Source organism: Malania oleifera, chromosome 5 (assembly GCF_029873635.1).
Source record: "Malania oleifera isolate guangnan ecotype guangnan chromosome 5, ASM2987363v1, whole genome shotgun sequence".
Classification (NCBI taxonomy): domain Eukaryota; kingdom Viridiplantae; phylum Streptophyta; class Magnoliopsida; order Santalales; family Ximeniaceae; genus Malania; species Malania oleifera.
The window spans coordinates 18207055-18226306 of NC_080421.1; the positions used below are offsets into that span (position 1 = coordinate 18207055).

At 34.9% G+C, this 19252-nt stretch overlaps 1 protein-coding gene across 2 annotated transcripts in view; it reads left to right on the forward strand.

Moving 5' to 3' along the window:
• Positions 1 to 13952, forward strand: part of LOC131154891 (phosphatidylinositol 3,4,5-trisphosphate 3-phosphatase and protein-tyrosine-phosphatase PTEN2A) — a 36351-nt gene extending 22399 nt beyond the window's left edge. For both annotated transcript variants that reach the window (XM_058107701.1, XM_058107700.1), the window contains exons 7-10: positions 12521 to 12567; positions 12683 to 12813; positions 12956 to 13025; positions 13207 to 13952. In XM_058107701.1, the coding sequence (XP_057963684.1) occupies positions 12521 to 12567; positions 12683 to 12813; positions 12956 to 13025; positions 13207 to 13743 (785 nt within the window). In that variant the 3' untranslated portion in view covers positions 13744 to 13952. The remainder of the gene's footprint in view (positions 1 to 12520; positions 12568 to 12682; positions 12814 to 12955; positions 13026 to 13206) is intronic.
• The last annotated feature ends 5300 nt before the right edge of the window (positions 13953 to 19252 follow it).

The window sequence follows — 19252 nt, forward strand, 5'->3', positions numbered from 1 at the left end:
CTGCTCTTTGAGTCTCCTTTCACTACATTTGCAGATTTTGACGAATCCTCTTGATTTTCAGCATTCCCCTTCTTCCACTCCGGACACTCCGGTTTTATGTGCCCAATTTTCCCGCACTTAAAAGACCTTATGTTCTTCCCGAACTGCAGCCGAGATCCGCTCCGAGACTTCTCCCACGTTCTTGGTTACGCTTCACCACAAGCCCTTCACCATGTGAAATTTCATCGCTGGCCATCTTTCTTTGATGAAAACCCCACAATGTGCTTGTTACCTCTTCCAAATTCAAGGTTTCTTTACGCCATGTTAGAGTTGTAACCAAGTTTTCATACGTCTGAGACGCGGGTAGGGAATTCAATAGCATCAATGCCTTGTCTTCCTCCCTGAACTTCACATCAACTCGCATCAAATCACTTACAATTTGATTGAATGCATTGATGTGTTGGTTCAAATTTGAACCCTCCACCATCTTAAGCCAATACAATCTTTGCTTAAGAAATAACTTATTCAATAAAGACTTAGACATCTGCCGACTTTCCAATTTCTGCCAAACTGCTGCCAGAGAATCCTCATCCTTGGCGTGATGCAACACGTCATCAGCCAAACAGAGTTGGATAGTCGACACGACTATTGCTTCCAAATTCATTCCAACTTTAGTCATCCATGCTTTCTGGTTGAACTCCGTATAAAGTCTTCTCCATACCTTGTTGTACTAACAAATCCTTCACCGTTCTCTGCCATAAACCGAAGTTTCCCGTCCCATCGAATTTAACGACATCGAACTTTGCAGAAGAAGTTCTAGAAGCCATTACAACAATGCTTTGATACCAATTTGTTATGAAAAATGAATTGCACAGTGGAATAAAACGATCTTACAACGCAGTACTCAACAGAGAAATATATAGAACAACAATCACTCAGATTATAATGAAAGTAATAAAACAATGACACGGAGGATTACGTGGTTCGGCAATGCCTACATCCACGGGAGCAAACAGCAGTGTTTTTCACTATCTTGTGTCCAAAGACATGAACATTATGGAGTTACAACGTATACACATATATATAACCCTCTCAGAAGTTTCCCCCCGAAACCCAACCTGTCCAACGTCCCAAAATTCAAAATTCGAAAATTAGCGCTGGTAACTCGAGCCAAACCGTTGACGGTTTCAGACATACTGTCGGCAGTTTAATACCGAGAGCAAATAGTCGCAAAAACAGACTCGGAATTGTCAACTGTTTCACTGAATTTGGCCAAACCATCGACGGTTATAGGGAAACCGATGACGGTTTCCTCCTGCAAGCATCAGCTGCTGTTTTCTTCCATGTTTTCTCATTGTACATGCATTCCACTTAATATATGAGCCACATATCACAACAGTAACAAATATAAAGTCTTAGTCATACAATTCATACCTCCCTTTGTTTTCTTGCTATGTCCAACTCCTTTATAATCTTCAGAGCATTCATTAACATACATCCATGAAATGTCTTCCAGTAGACAAGGGCCTTCCTTTTTGGTGATTCATTCATCATCAGATTCCATGTTTGATAAACAAGTGGGATCATAAGTCTCACTATTTTGTTGTCTTCTCATTTGCCTTGGCTGTATTTGAATGTTGTACTTAACAACCCAAAATTCAAAATTCGAAAATTAGCGCTGGTAACTCGAGCCAAACCGTTGACGGTTTCAGACATACTGTCGGCAGTTTAATACCGAGAGCAAATAGTCGCAAAAACAGACTCGGAACTGTCAACTGTTTCACTGAATTTGGCCAAACCATCGACGGTTATAGGGAAACCGATGACGGTTTCCTCCTGCAAGCATCAGCTGCTGTTTTCTTCCATGTTTTCTCATTGTACATGCATTCCACTTAATATATGAGCCACATATCACAACAGTAACAAATATAAAGTTTTAGTCATACAATTCATACCTCCCTTTGTTTTCTTGCTATGTCCAACTCCTTTATAATCTTCAGAGCATTCATTAACATACATCCATGAAATGTCTTCCAGTAGACAAGGGCCTTCCTTTTTGGTGATTCATTCATCATCAGATTCCATGTTTGATAAACAAGTGGGATCATAAGTCTCACTATTTTGTTGTCTTCTCACTTGCCTTGGCTGTATTTGAATGTTGTACTTAACAAAGAAGAGCATTCAATAGTTGTTGTTCCAACCAATTCCTTTTTTTTGGGACATGATCAAATGTACTCCAATTCTTTTTTGTTGATCCCATTCATCATCAGATTCCATGTTAAGTCTCACTATTTTGTTGCCTTCTCACTTGCCTCGGCTCTAGTTGAATTTTGCACTTAACAAAGAAGAGCATGCAAACTTCGTTATTCCAACCAATTCTTTTTTTTTTTTTGGAGTAGACATGGTCAAATGTGCTCCAATTCTTCTCACATACCATGACACTTGCAAAGCTAAGGACTCGAATTGCAGGTTTTGGTGCTCCTTACACACCTCTCCATAACTCTCCCACCATAAAACTATATATATGACAAAAAAGAATGAATAAACATCATATCATATATGCTCCAATTCTTCTCACATACCATGACACTTGCAAAGCTAAGGACTCGAATTGCAGGTTTTGGTGCTCCTTACACATCTCTCCATAACTCTCCCACCATAAAACTATATATATGACAAAAAAGAATGAATAAACATCATATCATATATATTTTTTTCTTCAAACCGACACTATCTACTTACTAACTCTTTCCCCACATTTTTTTTTTAACCACTATTATCAAAGCACGCAACCAATTTTTTAAAAAACATTTCTAGTGGATTTTTTTTAATGAGCCAATTTAGGACTAACAATATTCTTAATTCCACCCTTTTTAATCAGCAATAATGCTAATATTCCCTATTAGATTACCACCTTGATAAAAAAAAAAAAAAAACTAAAAATTGAAAATATTATCATAATAAACGCAAGTAGGCAGCTATGAAATCAAAATACAAGGTTGTTTATTGTCTCTTGACTCTCTTGTTAGACTAGCTATGCTAAAACCAAAGTCTTTGGCTTTTTCAAACATTTCCAATTGTTTGATCAATCTTGATTCTTGTCTCAACATCTGGATACATTTTTCACTAAATTTATTTAGTTTTTGAATGATGCAACTTACTTTGGATTAAGGAAATATTCTGCTGCACAAAGTGGCCTATGAATTTGCAAATCCCATCTCATTTCAATGATGTTCCAAATGTGATCATACTTGGTCTTTTGAAAATTAAAGGTTTGGGAAATTTGTTCCTTTGCTCTATCCATGATTTCATGTATATACTCATTGCTAGTCCTCATTTCACTATTAACAAGCCTAAAAACTTTCACAAGTGGGTTCCCACACTTCAAACAATGCTTTATTGCTTTCCTAGATTTATCATCACACAATAATATGGTCTCCACTTTATGAGCTTCCAGGGTCAAAGCAAAGCATTCCTCCGATGTAAACATGGCTAGAAGAGGAAGCTTATTTTCCTTAGAACTCTTCAAAGTAAGAAAAGGTGTAGCAAACCTTGTAACTGCAACTCTCTTCAATTATTTCTTTCTATATCACTCCCTAAACATGTTAAGAATCCATATATGTCGGTAAATAAAGACATGCCTCATTAGCCTTTTGAATTGTATTATAAAAGTTGGACAAATCTCTAATGTAATGCAATATTAAGTCAATGCAATGGGTGGCGCATGGAGACCAAAAGTTATGTTTCCTCCTCTATTTACAACTTACATGCACGTACATAAGCCAATGGCCTATCTGTTAGTTACCACTTAGCCACATTTTCTCTTGCAATATCTTCCACGTATGAGTCAAGTAACTCATACAACTTATAAGCATCCTTAATAATCACACTTTAGGCATCTATTGATTTGAGAAAAGTTGTGCCTCTAGGACTATTATAAGAAAATTTGTGAGATGCCTTTATTGTGTCAGTTCATCCATCCGACATCAAAGTACATCCTGTCTTCACTTGTTCCTTTTTAATATTTTTTGTTAAAGGTTGATATATATTGTTGGCCCACATTCTAATAGCTTAAGCGCTTAGGTAAAGTGGTATTCTAACATGGTATCAGAGTTGGTTACCAAGAGTTCTTGAATTCTAGTCTTGTTGCCCGTGTTTATTGTTTGGCATTTAAAAAAATTATTGTGTTCCCTGTAACGGGTTTTATTAATCTCTCCACATACTATTGGGTTACATGTGTGGAGTGTTAAAGTTTGATATACATTTTTGGCCCACAACCTAACAACTTAGAGCCTGTTTGGAATTGTGTTATTTTTTGTTTTGTGTTTTTGTTTCTGCATATTGAAAAAACATATTATAAAAACACGTTTGTTTATGTCGCCAGTTTTTTGTTTTTGTTGTCAATTTTCAGTTATTTGTGAAAAAATTGAAAATGAGATTTTATGATTTCCAGTTGCTTTGGCAACGTGTTGTCAAAAAATATAATATCCATAAATAGTTTTTTGGATTAATTATTCATTTTATACACTTTTTAATTAATTAAAATAAAATGATATTATTAATTTAAATAAAATAAAAATAAAAATATCCATAAATTTTTTTTTTGAAATTAAAAATAATAAAAGGAGATTAATTACATTATATTTTTACAATTTTTCAATTGTCATGTACAATAGATTGTTGTATTAAGTAAATAATTATAATAAGTTTTATGATCATATTTTTAATTTATATTGTTTTGCACTTCTATTGTTTAAATCACATTTAAAAAAAATATTATTTGAATTAAAGACAAAAATGAGCCTTTATTAATTAAAATTTTAATTTATTTTTACTTTACCAATATTAACTAAACAAGCTATTGGTTTCTAGTTTTTAGTTTTTGTTTCTGGTTTTTGTTTTCATAATTAATACCAAACAACCCCTTAAGCTTTTAGGTAAAGTGGTAGCCTTACCATTTTTCATTGCTTTGACACTATCAGTTTCTTTCTTCAAAAAGGTCACTCTAGCCTTATGGAACTTTGGAAGCTTCAATCCTTTTCCATACCCCCAATCCTTCATCATTGAAGCAAATAATGGACTCTTCACCAAGTTGAATGGTAAAGCATGTCCATATAAAAGTTGCTTTCTATTTTTCACCATTGCACTCAAAAGTAGTTGTTTAAATCTTCTTCCCCCAATACCATATAAAAGTTGCTTTCTATTTTTCACCATTGCACTTAAAAGTAGTTGTTTACATCCTTTTCCCCCAAATCCTTTACTTTTAGTTACAAAAACATCCATGTTGCCTTTTCTTTGTCCTCCTATAACATGAACTTCTTGTTCTTCTTCTCCAATTTCTTGTTGAAAAATTTGTTTTTCATTGTCAACATTTTCTTTAATTCCTCTCAAAACACTCGCAAACTTTTCCTTCACCTATTCCGGATATTTCTTTGAGACTCATCAATTTTCTTAAAGAGGTCCTGCAGATCACTCTGCAAAAGTCTTTTTTCCTGAATCTCCTTGAAGCATGTAAAAGGTAGTTTATATTTGCTTTCCTTCAATCTGAAACAAAATAGAAAGTGCTTGTCTAATCTTCCCGACTTCAATAACATGGCAAATACTAGGGTCAAACCCACCCTCCCATACTCTACTAGTAGATTCATCAAGCTCATAATGATGAAGAAAACCCCAATCTCTCTGAATACCACTATTCCTTTATTAGAATTCTTTACCTTTTGCTTTATCGGCCCACCAAATGTGCTTTATCTTCAGTGATAAATTTGCATATCTCTTTCTGCTTAAGGGAGTCATTAACCCCCAAAAATTCCAACTTGCAATTGTAATAATTTATTTTGCTTCTTTGAATATCCTTAGAGGCTACCTGATTTTTTTGGGGCCTGCATTTTTTTGGACCATTAGTTTCCACAGTCAGCTTATCTTCTTTCTTTTCTAGACCACTAGGAACATATTGTTGTTGTTTAGTTCCATTTTTCTTGCTACCAGTTCCTGTGTTCTTCATTGACTGATCTGAAACTAATATCCCTGTACCTTTATTCTTCATAGGGGACTGATCATTCACATTCACGTCTTTTCCATTGCTCTAAATGATAGAAGTGAGGTATGTAGGTGCCTAATTTGCTCTCAGTGCTATTAGCATCTTCAGAAATTTTACTTAGAATCTCAAAAGAATTATCCTTCAATATAGTGTTCTGCAAACTTACTATCTTATTTCTTTGATTCTTACTACCTTCCTCTTGATTTCCAGTAGAGAGAACACCTTACTTTTGATTATCAACATGGATAACTTCATCTGCTTTTATTCCATCCTCAGCATTAACCTCCTCTTTATCAATCACAGTGGATTTCACCACCCATTTCCTATTTTTTTTGCAATTTTTTGTTGCATCCAAACATTTTACATTGATTGCTCTTACTGGCTCCCAAGCATACTCCAAGTCAATTGTGAGTAGCTCTCAACTAGGTAGTTGTATGCCCAAAAAATAGGGAATCTTGATTCGTGTAAATCTCCACACAGATCTGGGCATAAGTCAAGTTCCTCATCTGTTTAGCATATGAATCTAAGTAAAAAGAGGCTCTCCAACTAAGCTAGCAATGTGGCTCAAACCTGCTGCAGTCCAACAGCTAAGGGGGGGATGTTGAATATTTAACCCCTATAGGCACCTAGCCTTCTTTAAACTGCTTAATTCTGTGGTTGGATTCCATTGAGACAGAAATAATGGATTATTTCCAATCCAATAAACCAAGGTCCATTATCAAAGAATTCACTTCTTTTTTATCGGCAAAGAGGTTTAATATTATTAAAAAAACTAGGGCACCAAGAGGACCAGTCAAGTACAGTGAAAACAACAAATAACAAAACAACTGTCATTGTAATACATCAAGGAAATCAATGACTACACAAATGTTCTTCCGCATCCCACTATGCCAACTAGTGATCATATTTATCCAATAGTAGGGTATAAAGATCTGGGATTCACCAAACCTAATATCATGGTAGAAAAACTCATCCTCCTCATTCCCCACACATAAATGAATATGAAAGAAGAAATTCTCCCACTCTCTTGATGAATTTGCTAACACTTGTACCATAGCCTGGAGTCACCTCTTTAGAGGCCCAATTGTTCTCATGGAGGCCATATTTAGTGGCAATAACTTTCCATAAAAAAATTTCTTTCTCAAACATGAACCTCATACACAACTTTGCCTAAACTGCCTTGTTAAAAGTGAGAAGGGATCTGAGGCCGAGACTTCCCTTTTGTGTGGGTTGTTTAACAACCCCCATCTTACAAGACGATAGTTGAAATTCTTTCCCATGTTCCCCCAAAGGAATTTTGTTTGAATACCTTCCAATCTTTTTGCAACGGCACTAGGGATGTTAAACTGAGACATGAAATAAACAAGGAAGTCGGCTAAGGTGCTTTAAATGAGTGAGTCTGCCACCCTTTTGAGATATGATTCTTTTTCTGACCAGCCAGTTTCCTTTAAATCATGCTGATTCTAGGGTCTCAAACTCCCCTATCTTTGACTTGGCTCCTAGGGGGAAATCAAGGTAAGAAATATGTAATGGTCCAAGTTTGCAGCCTAAAATGCTTGCTAGGAAGGATCCTCAATCACAAAGCCCTATAGGTAGGGCTGAAAGCGAGCCGAGCTGAGCTTTAGCATGTTTAGGCTCAGCTCGAAAAAGAGTAGCTCAGCTCGAGCTCGAGCTCGGGCACGGGCACGGGCACAGGCTTGGTTTATTTTGAGCTCATAAAACCAAGGTTGAGGTCGGTTCGGTTTAATGTTTAAATTTTGAAAGCCACTCAAGCCCATTTAATGTTTAAAATTAGTTAAGCCCATTCTTTGGGCTTAAAACAGAATATAAAAAGCCCACAACATAGGCCTATAAATAATATAAAAAGATATAGGCCCAAGTTAAATTTCAAGGAGGCCCACAGTAGAGTAGGCCGCCAACCTTGAGAGAGAATGAAGAAAAAGTTGGGCTGGGAAATGGTTTTATGAGCAGTAGAGGAAGTAGTTTTTTCTTGTCTTTCCGATGTGGGACTTCAGCTCTCTACCCCTCCACACTAACTTCCAATTCCCTTCCTTTCTCCCCCACTTTAACTCCTATTTCTATCCCACATCGGAAGACGAGTCATCCCAGGTCCCCCTTCTTCTATATAAGTCCCCTTTCCCATATATTTTATTTATGTACTAATAATGCTAATTATGTTAAGTTAATTGATTGGCTGATTTGTGTGTGAAGCAATGGTTAATTTAAAAACAAATAAATAAATAATATTAAGTACTATATGTGAAATCGAGCTTATTACCAAGCTTAATTGAATTGCTCATGAGCTGAAACGAGTTGAGATAATCTGTGTTCAGGCTCGGCTTGTTTACTAAATGAGCTGGAAAATTGGGCTTGGGAATCGCTCATTTGAATAATAAACGAGCCCAAATGAGCTCTTCTCAGGCCAAGCTGAGCAGCTTGGTTCATTTGCAGCCTTACCTATAGAAATGGCATCACTTTTGCTTAGATTCACCTTGAAACTTGTTACTATTTCAAACCCAAGTAGGGTGCATCTAAGGTTACGATTTTTCTTAGGATCTTGTAGAAATCGATAGTATCATCTACAAAGAAAAGGGAGACTACCAAATTTTCACTATCCTTCTGATGCTAAGCCCCTTAAGCAGGCTAACTTTATAAGCTTTGATTGTCATATGCTCAAAACTTCCATAACTATGATAAATAAAATGGAGGAGAGGGGTTCTCCTCTCAAAACATGCGAAGTTCTGAAAAACTGTAGGGGAGTCATTTATGAGCACTAAGAATGAGGGTGTAGAAACACATTGATGATCCAGCTGTCCAGGTTTCCCCAAAACCCACCCTCCTATGGCTATAAAGCAGACATTTCCAGTTCACATGGTCAAATGCCTTTTCCATATCCAGTTTAAAATCCACTCTTCTGCTCCAACCCTTTAAGCAGGTGTCCACAACTTCATCCGCAATAAGGGCAGCACCAATGATCAGTTTGCCTGCAACAAAAGCATGCTGGTGTTCCCCAATGACTTCTAAAATTGCCAGTTTGAGCCTAGCTGCGAGGATTTAATAGAGAAGTTCGTACAAGCCACCAACTGGGCTGATGGGATGAAAATCTTTGATGTTTAAAGCCCCTCTTCTTTTAGGGATCAGCAAGACAAAGGTTGATTGCTAAATACAAATTTGTCTGGACTGTGGAAGCCTTTAAAGACTCCAGTTATGTCTTGCCTGAGAGTGTCCCTGTTCCTTTGGAAGAATGCCACATTAAAGACGTCAAGGTCCCCTATTGCAAGTCTTGAGAGCTAGTGCAATTTCCTCCTCAAAGGGTTACTTGAGTCACCAACCAATGTAGAAGTCCAACTTTTTGAAAGAAATATCTTTTACAGTTGGTCTCCAGAACTCTCGCTTTGTATATAGAGTCGTGTAGAAATTGCAAATACCCCTTTTAATATCTCCTTCCTCCACAAGGAGCTCGCTCTCCACTCCAATGTTTGATAACAAGTTGAATCTACGATGCACACTGGCAGCTTGGTGGAAAAAACTACTGTTCCTGTCTCCTGCCTTAAACCAAAAGGCCCTAGATTTTTGTCTCCATGCTATTTCCTCTGAAGTGAGGACTTCGCCTGGGGTTTTTGAAAGCAACTCTTCTGGATCTACTCTCAGAATTTAAGCCCCTTCTAAGTTCTTGATCATCCAACTCCTTAATGTTGTTCAAGATTTCATTCTAGGGTGACTTTCCTTAAGATAATTTTGTTCCACCACTTCACATGATGAAGAATCCACTTCTTGTCCTCTGTTCCAAATTTAAACATGAAGGAGCAGAAGCTAACGAAGGAAATTTCAGTCTCACCAATTTTCTTTTAGATCTTTTCAATTATATTACGTATATATGAAAATGGTGGGAGGCTTTCCCAAAATATGACCAATAAGAGTGTCACTCTTTTTATCAGAGAGAACATGTGAGCAAAAGGATCAATAAGAATTTTCTCATCCTTTTTTTTTTTTTTGAGGCTCAAAATATTGCAAATCATCGTGATCAATTCCTTCATTCTTGAAGAAGTCTTTCCATTTTGACCAACTGCTTTTCTGCTTAATCAGATTAAGCTTTCTTTAATTTGTCTTTGGAACCATCATTTGTTCATCAAATTCAATTCCTCTTACTTCCTAAGTTCAAGCCTTTTACTTGGTTTTCATTAAATAGCTTATTAAAGTAACTTCATCATCTTTTTTTTTTTTTATACATTTAACATTATCTTAGTCCTTATTTCTCCTTTCTACATCTGGCATCTAGTAAATTATATGCTCTAGTTTAGCTTCAGTGACAGCTTTTTTTCCATCTATTCTTGCCTCTTAATACTTTTCAAAGTTTTTTATGTTTCTATATATTTGCCATTTTTTCATACCAAACTCTTTGCCTTTATGGCTTTTAGGACATCTTGATCCTGCCACCAGCTTTATTTATTAGGGTAGAATTTTCCTCTAGATTTACCTAAAATCTCTTTTGCTATTTTACAACCTAGTTCTCTTGCATTGACTTATGTTACCCTTTCTCTTCCATTTTTTGTTACATATATCTAACCCTAAACCTTACCCTAAGACTGTTGTGGAGTTAAACTTTTGCCTGACATAACTTTAGAATCCTTACATGATAAATTATCTGCCCTCCTAGTTCAGATAAAATCTAATGACTTTTATTTTATCTGCTCTTGAAGGTTATTAAGTGTTCTTCTCTTTTTTAAAATCACGTATTCATTATAATAAGATCATATAACAGGCCGAACTCTAAGATCATATCACAGACTTGCTTTTATCTCTATATCCATGTCCTCTAGGTATCTTCTTAAATAACCTTTTTATCATTTTCAATGTTTTCATTCAAATGTGCTCTTATGCCTGTGAGATCCCTTGTATAATATTCATATCCTCCCAAAATTGTCTTTTAAGGCTTTCTGCTAAGCCTATTTAAGGAGCATGAGCACTAGTGAGTCAGTAACATTTAGTATCTCTTGTCCTAATCCCTACTCTTGGCATCTACAACACTACCTTTTAGTTCTTTGTGTACGGTAATTTTTACCCCATTCTTATGTTTTTCTTTTCTAGTTTACCAAAGTTTAAATCCTGATTTTTTGATTTCTCTAGCTTTCTTCCCTACTCAATTTTTTGACAGAAGATTACATTAATTTTTCTTCTATTAATTGTGTCAACTATCTCCATGCTTTTACCAAAAGTGTCCTTACGTTCCAAGTTACTAATCTAACTCAATTCTCTTGAACTAACTTCTTTACCTACTCACATCCATAATTATGTGGGAACCCTCACATATTTGACACTGTATTTGTGCACCGACATGGTGCCTCACTTTAGGGCAACAACCTAGCCCACCCTTGCCCATTTTTCACTACATTTAGGTGGTATAATTGCAACACATTACTCGTAGGGGACATCCGAACAAATAATCATACCATAGAGATCTAACAAGTTTTATGCTAGCTGTCAACTAAACGCAACCCTCCTCCTTTCACTGGGCTTGGGACTAGCTGTGCATGAAAATATTTAGGACATTTGAGTCCATCACATGTGGAGTTTTATGCTTACCAAAAGCCATTTTAAAAAATTCAAGTGTGAAAATTAATTGATTCTCTTACACTTACTATTTATTTTGTTTAAATTGAACTACTAGAAGCTGTACCTATGTGGAAGACATGTGAGGAATGACTTTACGATAGTGAATTCTTACTGTACCTTAAGAGTTTTCTATGCAAATTGCACTCCAGCATGAGGAAACACCACTATGACCGAAGAGTTACACTCCGGTTTCTTCTCTGGAGCACTACTCATTTTGAAAGATAAATCCTGCGATATTATTTGTAAGATGATTACCCACCAAATGAGCACCAAAGAAGTGCTTACTGAACAAGCTTGGCTTGGGACACTGGGGGATGTGATTGACACGGTAACTACTGAGTCAGTCATTTATTTTTTCCCCAAGGTATGATGAGCCACTCCCTAGTCTGAGGCCTTTGATGAGATTATGTAACAAATTTAAAATTAAATTGTGAAAATTATTGGATTCTTGTATGGTACCAAGGCCAGGGAATCTGATTGAGGTAGGAACTGCTAATTCACTGACTAGTTTGAAAAGATGTGGTGTATTGCCGCAACATTGGGAGAAAGCATCAGCTGTAATTGAGAAATTGAGAAATTGAGAAATGGAATCTTTTACTGCTGTTCCCAACAAAGAGAGGGGGAAATGTTGAGAAGAGTTTATGTGGTAGCCCTTTGGTATGCTGAGATCATTCAGATCTTTCATGGGGAGAGTCAAGCAGAAGCATTTTGAATGATAACATTAGTTTTCCTGGATTACACATATAGCTTTTTTTTCGTTTTTGAAGCTTCATATAACTTTAGAACTCATGTTGACTTTTTATTTATTTATTTAATTTATTATTATTATTATTATTTTTTAATAAGGGCACTAATCATTTGACTTGATAATTATGCTTCCATAACATGCAGGTGTGCTTTTTTCTACAAAAAAGCATCCAAGAACAAAGGATTTAACGGTAGGCATCCTCTGATAATTTTGTAGAAATAAGTAATTTCTGTATCATTTGTGCTGCTTTTATTAATATTTTTGACATTATGGCCCCATTATTATTTACGTCTCCATATGTGCAGCCTGAAGATTACTGGTTTAGTGCACCAAAGAAAGGGATCATGGTATTTGCCATGCCAGGAGAGCCTGGTCTGACAGAATTGGCGGGGGATTTTAAAATCTATTTTCATGATCGCCATGGAGATTTCTACTTGTAAGTTAAGCTGTTTAGCGAATGCTAGTTCTCTCAACTCCCCACACACACACACACCCCCCCCCCCCCCCCCACCCAGAAAAATGACCATGTATAAAAAAAACTCGGTTGAAACTGAAACTTGTATCGTTGTCTTTTTCAGTTGGTTAAATACAACAATGATGGAAAACCGAAAAATTCTGAACACTGATGATCTGGATGGATTTGACAAGGTAAAAAGAGCAAAGGAACATGTTTTTATATGATCATAATATTCCAATGATTTGAGATGCAGTAGCATTTTTGCATGGTGATGTATATAACTTTTCAATTTCATTGTTCTTTTTACTTTCCCAGCTCCTGGCTTTTAAACCATAGCTTATTTTGAGATCTTGTGGTGTGTACTGCACACAGAGAAAACTGCCTTCCCCTGGATTCCAGGTTGAAGTTGTGCTGGTGGATTATGATGGCACTAATTCAGTGAGGTCTAAAACTGAAACGGCTGCCAAGAAATCAGAAGGAGGCTCTGGTACGAATCCTGCACCTACTGACGGAAGCACGACCACTACCGCTCCCTGTTCTAATAAAGATGCGGAGAGCCAAGATAAAGATGATGTATTCTCTGACAGTGAAGGGGAGGAAGCAGGGTCTTCAAAAAGCAGGCAAGCTCGGTCAACTTCTGCAGTTGGAGGAACTGCAACTACTGCCACCTCTGGTTCTGAAACCAGTTCTAAATCAGATCAAACTTCGAATTTAACTCGCAAAACTGAGCAAATGACACTGGAAAACCCAGCCTCTAATGCTGCTAGTGAGGCAAAAAGTGATGCTGTTGGGAGTGCTGCATCAAGTCTGGAGGTCCCGAGCTCCGGTAGAGAAAGCGATTTCAAGGCAATGGCTGCAGATGCTTCTGTTTTCACATTTGGAGACGAAGACGATTATGAAAGCGAGTGAACTCTGGTGACCCTGATTTATAAAATATGTACATAAATGGGTTTTAAGCAGTGAACGAGGGATGTCAATTAGATTTGATTTGTTCTTTTTTATATCAACGCAAAATCCTGATGGGGCTTGGACTTGTCCTGCCTAGAGATTGTTATTGTGGTCAGGATCACTTGGATTCGTTCATTAATTTGAAATCATCGGAACAATAATTTGCAATATGTACTCATGCGTATATTTACTTGGTGCATTTGTTGCATGGGGCTGCGGAAACTTTGTGGAAATCTTTGAACAATTTTTCTTTATTTTTCGTTTTACCATCGAGGAAAACGTGTAGGGTTTGTCCCAGGGCTCAAAGAATTTGAACAAAATGTTGAGATCTTCTCCGTTCAATGGAAAATTATTTTGACTTTGAAGTGGTCAGTCTACGAGTTTGGTATTTTTCATCGTGTAATGCTCATTGGGCAGCTTCCCCACTTTTCTGGGATGGTGCTGGTGGGTTGGAAGGAGCAATCAACAAAATAAAACAAATTAAACCTTCAATTCAAGAGTTGGGAGTCTAGAATTTGGATTTTAAATTCGCACCTTTTGAGTTGAGTTTGATGGTATTTGGAGGCGTAACTTTTCGGAGCTTAGACTTGAATTTACGTTTCACAAAAATATAAAGTTATGTTAGGAATTTTATTCTCTCGAAAGGAGGGTCAATTCTAAATTCGAGTTCTTATTTTCAATGCAACCTGAATTTCTTGGAAACCTCCTAAAATATTTTCTAATAATTAACAAGTCATTTATTGGTGGGTCAATGGATTGGTGACCCAGTTCATGTATCTGGGCAGGATTTAAATTGTGAAGGTTAAATGAATGGATGAAAATTAAAAAGTAAGATTTAAAATATTGTAAAACTTGTAGCAACCCATTCTTTTACCATGTGGTTTAAAAACTTTGCATATAATTGCATTTATGTCTTTAACATTTTGTTGTAATAGAACATATGCTTCGGCAATAGGACGAGAGGGTGAAAAGGTCCTTTATAAATGTTTAGTGGTTAATTGTTAGAAGCTCAAGAAATGCAATTTTATTTTTAGAAAATGAAGGGGGTGTGTGGATTTTACCCATTTAATTTGTCTCTCCACTAACAAATGTTTAGCTAAAACAAACTTTTAATATAACAACAACTTCATGATATTCAAATTCAATTATTCAAGTTGTAAAAAAAAAAAAGTCAAATATTCTCTACATCCATTTTGAAATATAAGCACTTGCGCACATGCACATGCACACACACCTACCTTACAATTGCGCTTCATGGGTTCTCTTGGTTTTGAGCCACTACATAATCAAATTGTTATTAATACTAACCAAAGTCTCATTTGAATATAAGCGACTAATAGTCATTCATCCAAGATTTTAGGACTCAATATGAAAAAAAAAAAGAAAAAGAATTAAAGTTCATCTCAGATTAGGACTCATAATCAAATTATTCAATGTTCTAAAATTATTTATAATATTTTTGTGAAAATATTGATTGAAATTTAAGAATCTAATCTTGTTTATTTGTATTGGCTTCCTAATAATTTAAAAAAAAAAAAAAAATTGAATTAACCCCTCAAATCAGATCTTATAATAAGTGTGTGCAATCACCAATATCATGGTGCTCTAAACTTATTATATATATAACATTATGAATTAAGGCCACACACTTAGAACAATGTGGATTTGCCCATGTCTTGTGAGCAATAGCCTTTGGATGAGTCAACTTCTTCTTTTCAAAAGTAAAAGTTGAGTCGCATTTGTTTAGTAAACAACTATTTCAACTTTTAAAAGTCAATTTTTAACATTTTTGATGAACTTAAATTTAAAGGTTTTGAAAGATAAAAGCTAATTTTTTCTCAAACAAATTATTCAATTTCATTATTATTCTTAATATATTTTGTTTAAAATATTACAAAACTATTAATACATTAATTATATTTCTTAAAAATACATATATATTTTTAATCGTTTTAAATATTTTTAAGCACCTTACAACTTTTTTATTGAACATTCAAAGTCAATTTTTATTTTCTAACAACTCCTTTTTAATGTGAAGGTTAAACATTTTTAAAATAACATCAAAAAGCATTTTTTTTTTTTTTGTTCGGTTCCTTTTTAAATTGTTTGTCAATCTACAAATGACAGCTTGCCCAATGTAATTTTTGTTTGATTATGTAAATCTGTTTATGACTTACTACTTGCTCATTTTTCATTAAATAAGGGTCAACTTGCTTCCACAACTTGATACTCGGTTGATGGGTAACTCTTGTTTGGTTTACAATTAACACAAAATGTGATTTTTTTCACCTATTAGACAAGTAGCAAATTAAAAATTGACCTATCTAAGATTTGAAAAGAAGATAGAAACTTCTCCTAAATTTTCAAAAATCCCATTGACTTTCACTGAGATTTCAAAAATATTGTAAATGTTTTCTAAAATTTATAAAAATAATAAATAAATAAATAAATAAATAAATACAAACATTCCCCTAAAAGGCTTATTTTTTTTACAATATAAAAGAAGATTTGTATCTTTTTATCAAATCTCACAAGAGATCTATAATTCTTAAAACTTCAAGTAAAGTCCCTAAAATTTTTGGAACTTGAGGAAACATACCTCATTTATTTATTTATTAAATCATCAATATCTTTTATTCTTTTATTAATTTGAAATGTATTAATTATGTGAACTAACTAAAACTCTTTGGAAATATCAGAATAACAATTTGAATTGTATTGGTTGTATGAACCAACTGAAACTGTAGTAACCCGAATCAAGAAAATAAAGAAATAAATAAAAGAAAAGAGAAAGGAAAAAGAAAAAGAGGAAATTAGTTTGGCCAAAACCAAACCGTCGCTGGTTTTGTGAGGATCAAAAAAACCGTTCACAGTTTTTTTGCAAGTAAACTACCGAGAGTTGTTTAAAGGCCAAACTGTCAACGATTTTGTCAAACCCAGAAAAATTGTCGACGGCTTTCCTGCGGGTAGAGTTACTTGAGGGTTAAGTTATGTTTATTTCTTCATAACTTTCATTCTCTCTCTCTCTCTCTCTCTCTCTCTCTCTCTCTCTCTCTCTCTCTCTCTCTCTCTCTAAAAATTTGGGATTTGATTCTCACTCTCTCTTTAGCCTCGGGAACTCTCTGCAAGTGCTCTCCGGTCCTCTCTCCCTTCTCCCGGCACGTAGGCCGTCGATCTTCGGCAGATTCGTGCAGTTAGGTTTTCACGGTTTCGAAAGTTTTAGACATTTTCTTCAGGAACAAGTAAGGAGATTATATATGTTAGTTATTTTTGAAATATGGTCTAATTAAATTGCAATTTATGTTTACAGAAACAGTATATACGATTTTTAGAATGAATCGGGTATATGGAAATGGTTGTTTTTATTTTTATATGTTTTTGGGGAAAACTAACGTGAATGGTTTGAACATCTCCTATTTTCAATAAAATATGTAGTTTCAGTTAAATAAAACCCTGGAGATGCTCATACCCCTGTTTTCAGCAACTTGTATATTTCCCAATTTGTTCATTTTATTTATGGTTTATCAGATAAAAATTATGTGGCATGAGAATAGCTTTTAAATGACATATTTGAACGGAATGTTTTAACTGATATTATACAGTATGATGTGATGGTTATAAGCCGAGATGTGGTGTGACGGCTATAAGTCGAGATTTGATATGCCGGTTTTATATCGAAACAAAATATGATAGATATTGAACAATTTATGTTTTATATAATGTTATGAAAAAAGATGAATGATGATTTCAGTATTATTATGTAAATTGCCATATATGATTTGAGAATCTTGTGAATATGAGATGTTGTATTATGAGCACGATATCGTAACTAGATTTGGGAGGTGGTGCAATCAAACGGGGATGGAAGTGTGATACGAGATAGTCGATTGGAGACCTGGGTACAGTACTACCTCGAGGCTATTCCGGGGGCCCCATTCAAAAAAGTTTCGGGTGACCCTTCTCGATGCAATTCCGGGTTAAGGGTAGGCACAATCGTACTTACTACATTTTTTGACTCAGCTATGGTCGGCTGGCCATATGCTGAGTCCAGCCTTCGTGTCACACAACACGTCATGGGGGCAAACATGTCGTATAAGTATGTGAGAACATGACGACGCTAGTTCAGTAGTTCAGGTTGTATCTTTTATGCATATATGAGCAAATTTACTATTTATGGCTATATTGAGTCAACAATACAATTTAAATGCCATTTTTATATATAGTTAAATAATGGAAGTTTTATATTCACACGAGAACTCATGCTAGCCACATGCTGATAATAATATAATCTGTCTTACTGAGAAGTGTCTCATCCCATTATACAAATCATTTTTCATGTCCTTCAGGGATCTATGCCTAACTTACTATGGGGTAAGAATTAGACTTTTGAAAGTGATAGACAGAGCTGGTGAGCCACCAGCTATTACATTTTATTATTTTGTTGGGTTGTATTATATAGACAGGTAGTTTATGTATGTATTTGGGAACAGTTAGAACTCTGGTAAAGTGTTTTAATATTTTAGCATCTTCCGTTGTATGGTTTTTAATTCCAATAATAACACGTGCACCCGGGATTCCCTAGTTAGGGCGGGTTGCAATATATACATGTGGTATCGGAGAGCATTTTTATATTTTTAGCAGTTAAATTTTCGGGTCGTTATAGAAACTCTTTGGAAATATTAGAGTAGTTTCTTTACAAATTTTGTTTTTTTTTTTTCTTTGGAAATATCAGAATAATTTCCTTTCAATTTATTAAACCATCAATATCTTTTATTCTTTTATTAATTTGAAATGTATTAGCTGTGTGAATTGGTAAAATCAAGAGAAAAATATATGTTTGTTCCACTCGTCTAATTACATGGAATATTAGGTAATTATATACAAAAAAAATTCTAATTTTGGGACTACATTACTTTTAAGCCTAAAATTAAGGATATTTCTTGTATCAAGGAATTTACAATCAAGGCTCAATATTCCATCTTTCTAAAACAACTCAAGCCAACATGAACTAACTAAAACTCTTTGGAAATATCATAATAACAATTTGAATTGTATTGGTTGTATGAACCAACTGAAATTCTTTGGAAATATCAGAGTAGTTTCTTTATAATTTTTATTTCTTTTTCTTTGGAAATATCATAGTAATTTCTTTGCAATTTATTAAACCATCAATAATTTTATTCTTTTATTAATTTGAAATGCATTGGCCGTGTGTGAACTAACTAAAACTCTTTGGAAATATCAGAATAACAATTTGAATTGTATTGGTTGCATGAACCAACTGAAACTCTTTGAAAAGATCAGAGTGATTTCTTTACAATTTTTTTTTTCTTTTTCTTAGTTGAAAGTGTCTTTGAGGAGGTTCTTCCAACAACGCAAATACTTCTTCTTCTTCTCTATTTTATTTATTTATTTTTAATCTTTTGCACGGAAGGAGAGACTTTTGTTTTGAACTCTAGGAATTCTTAGG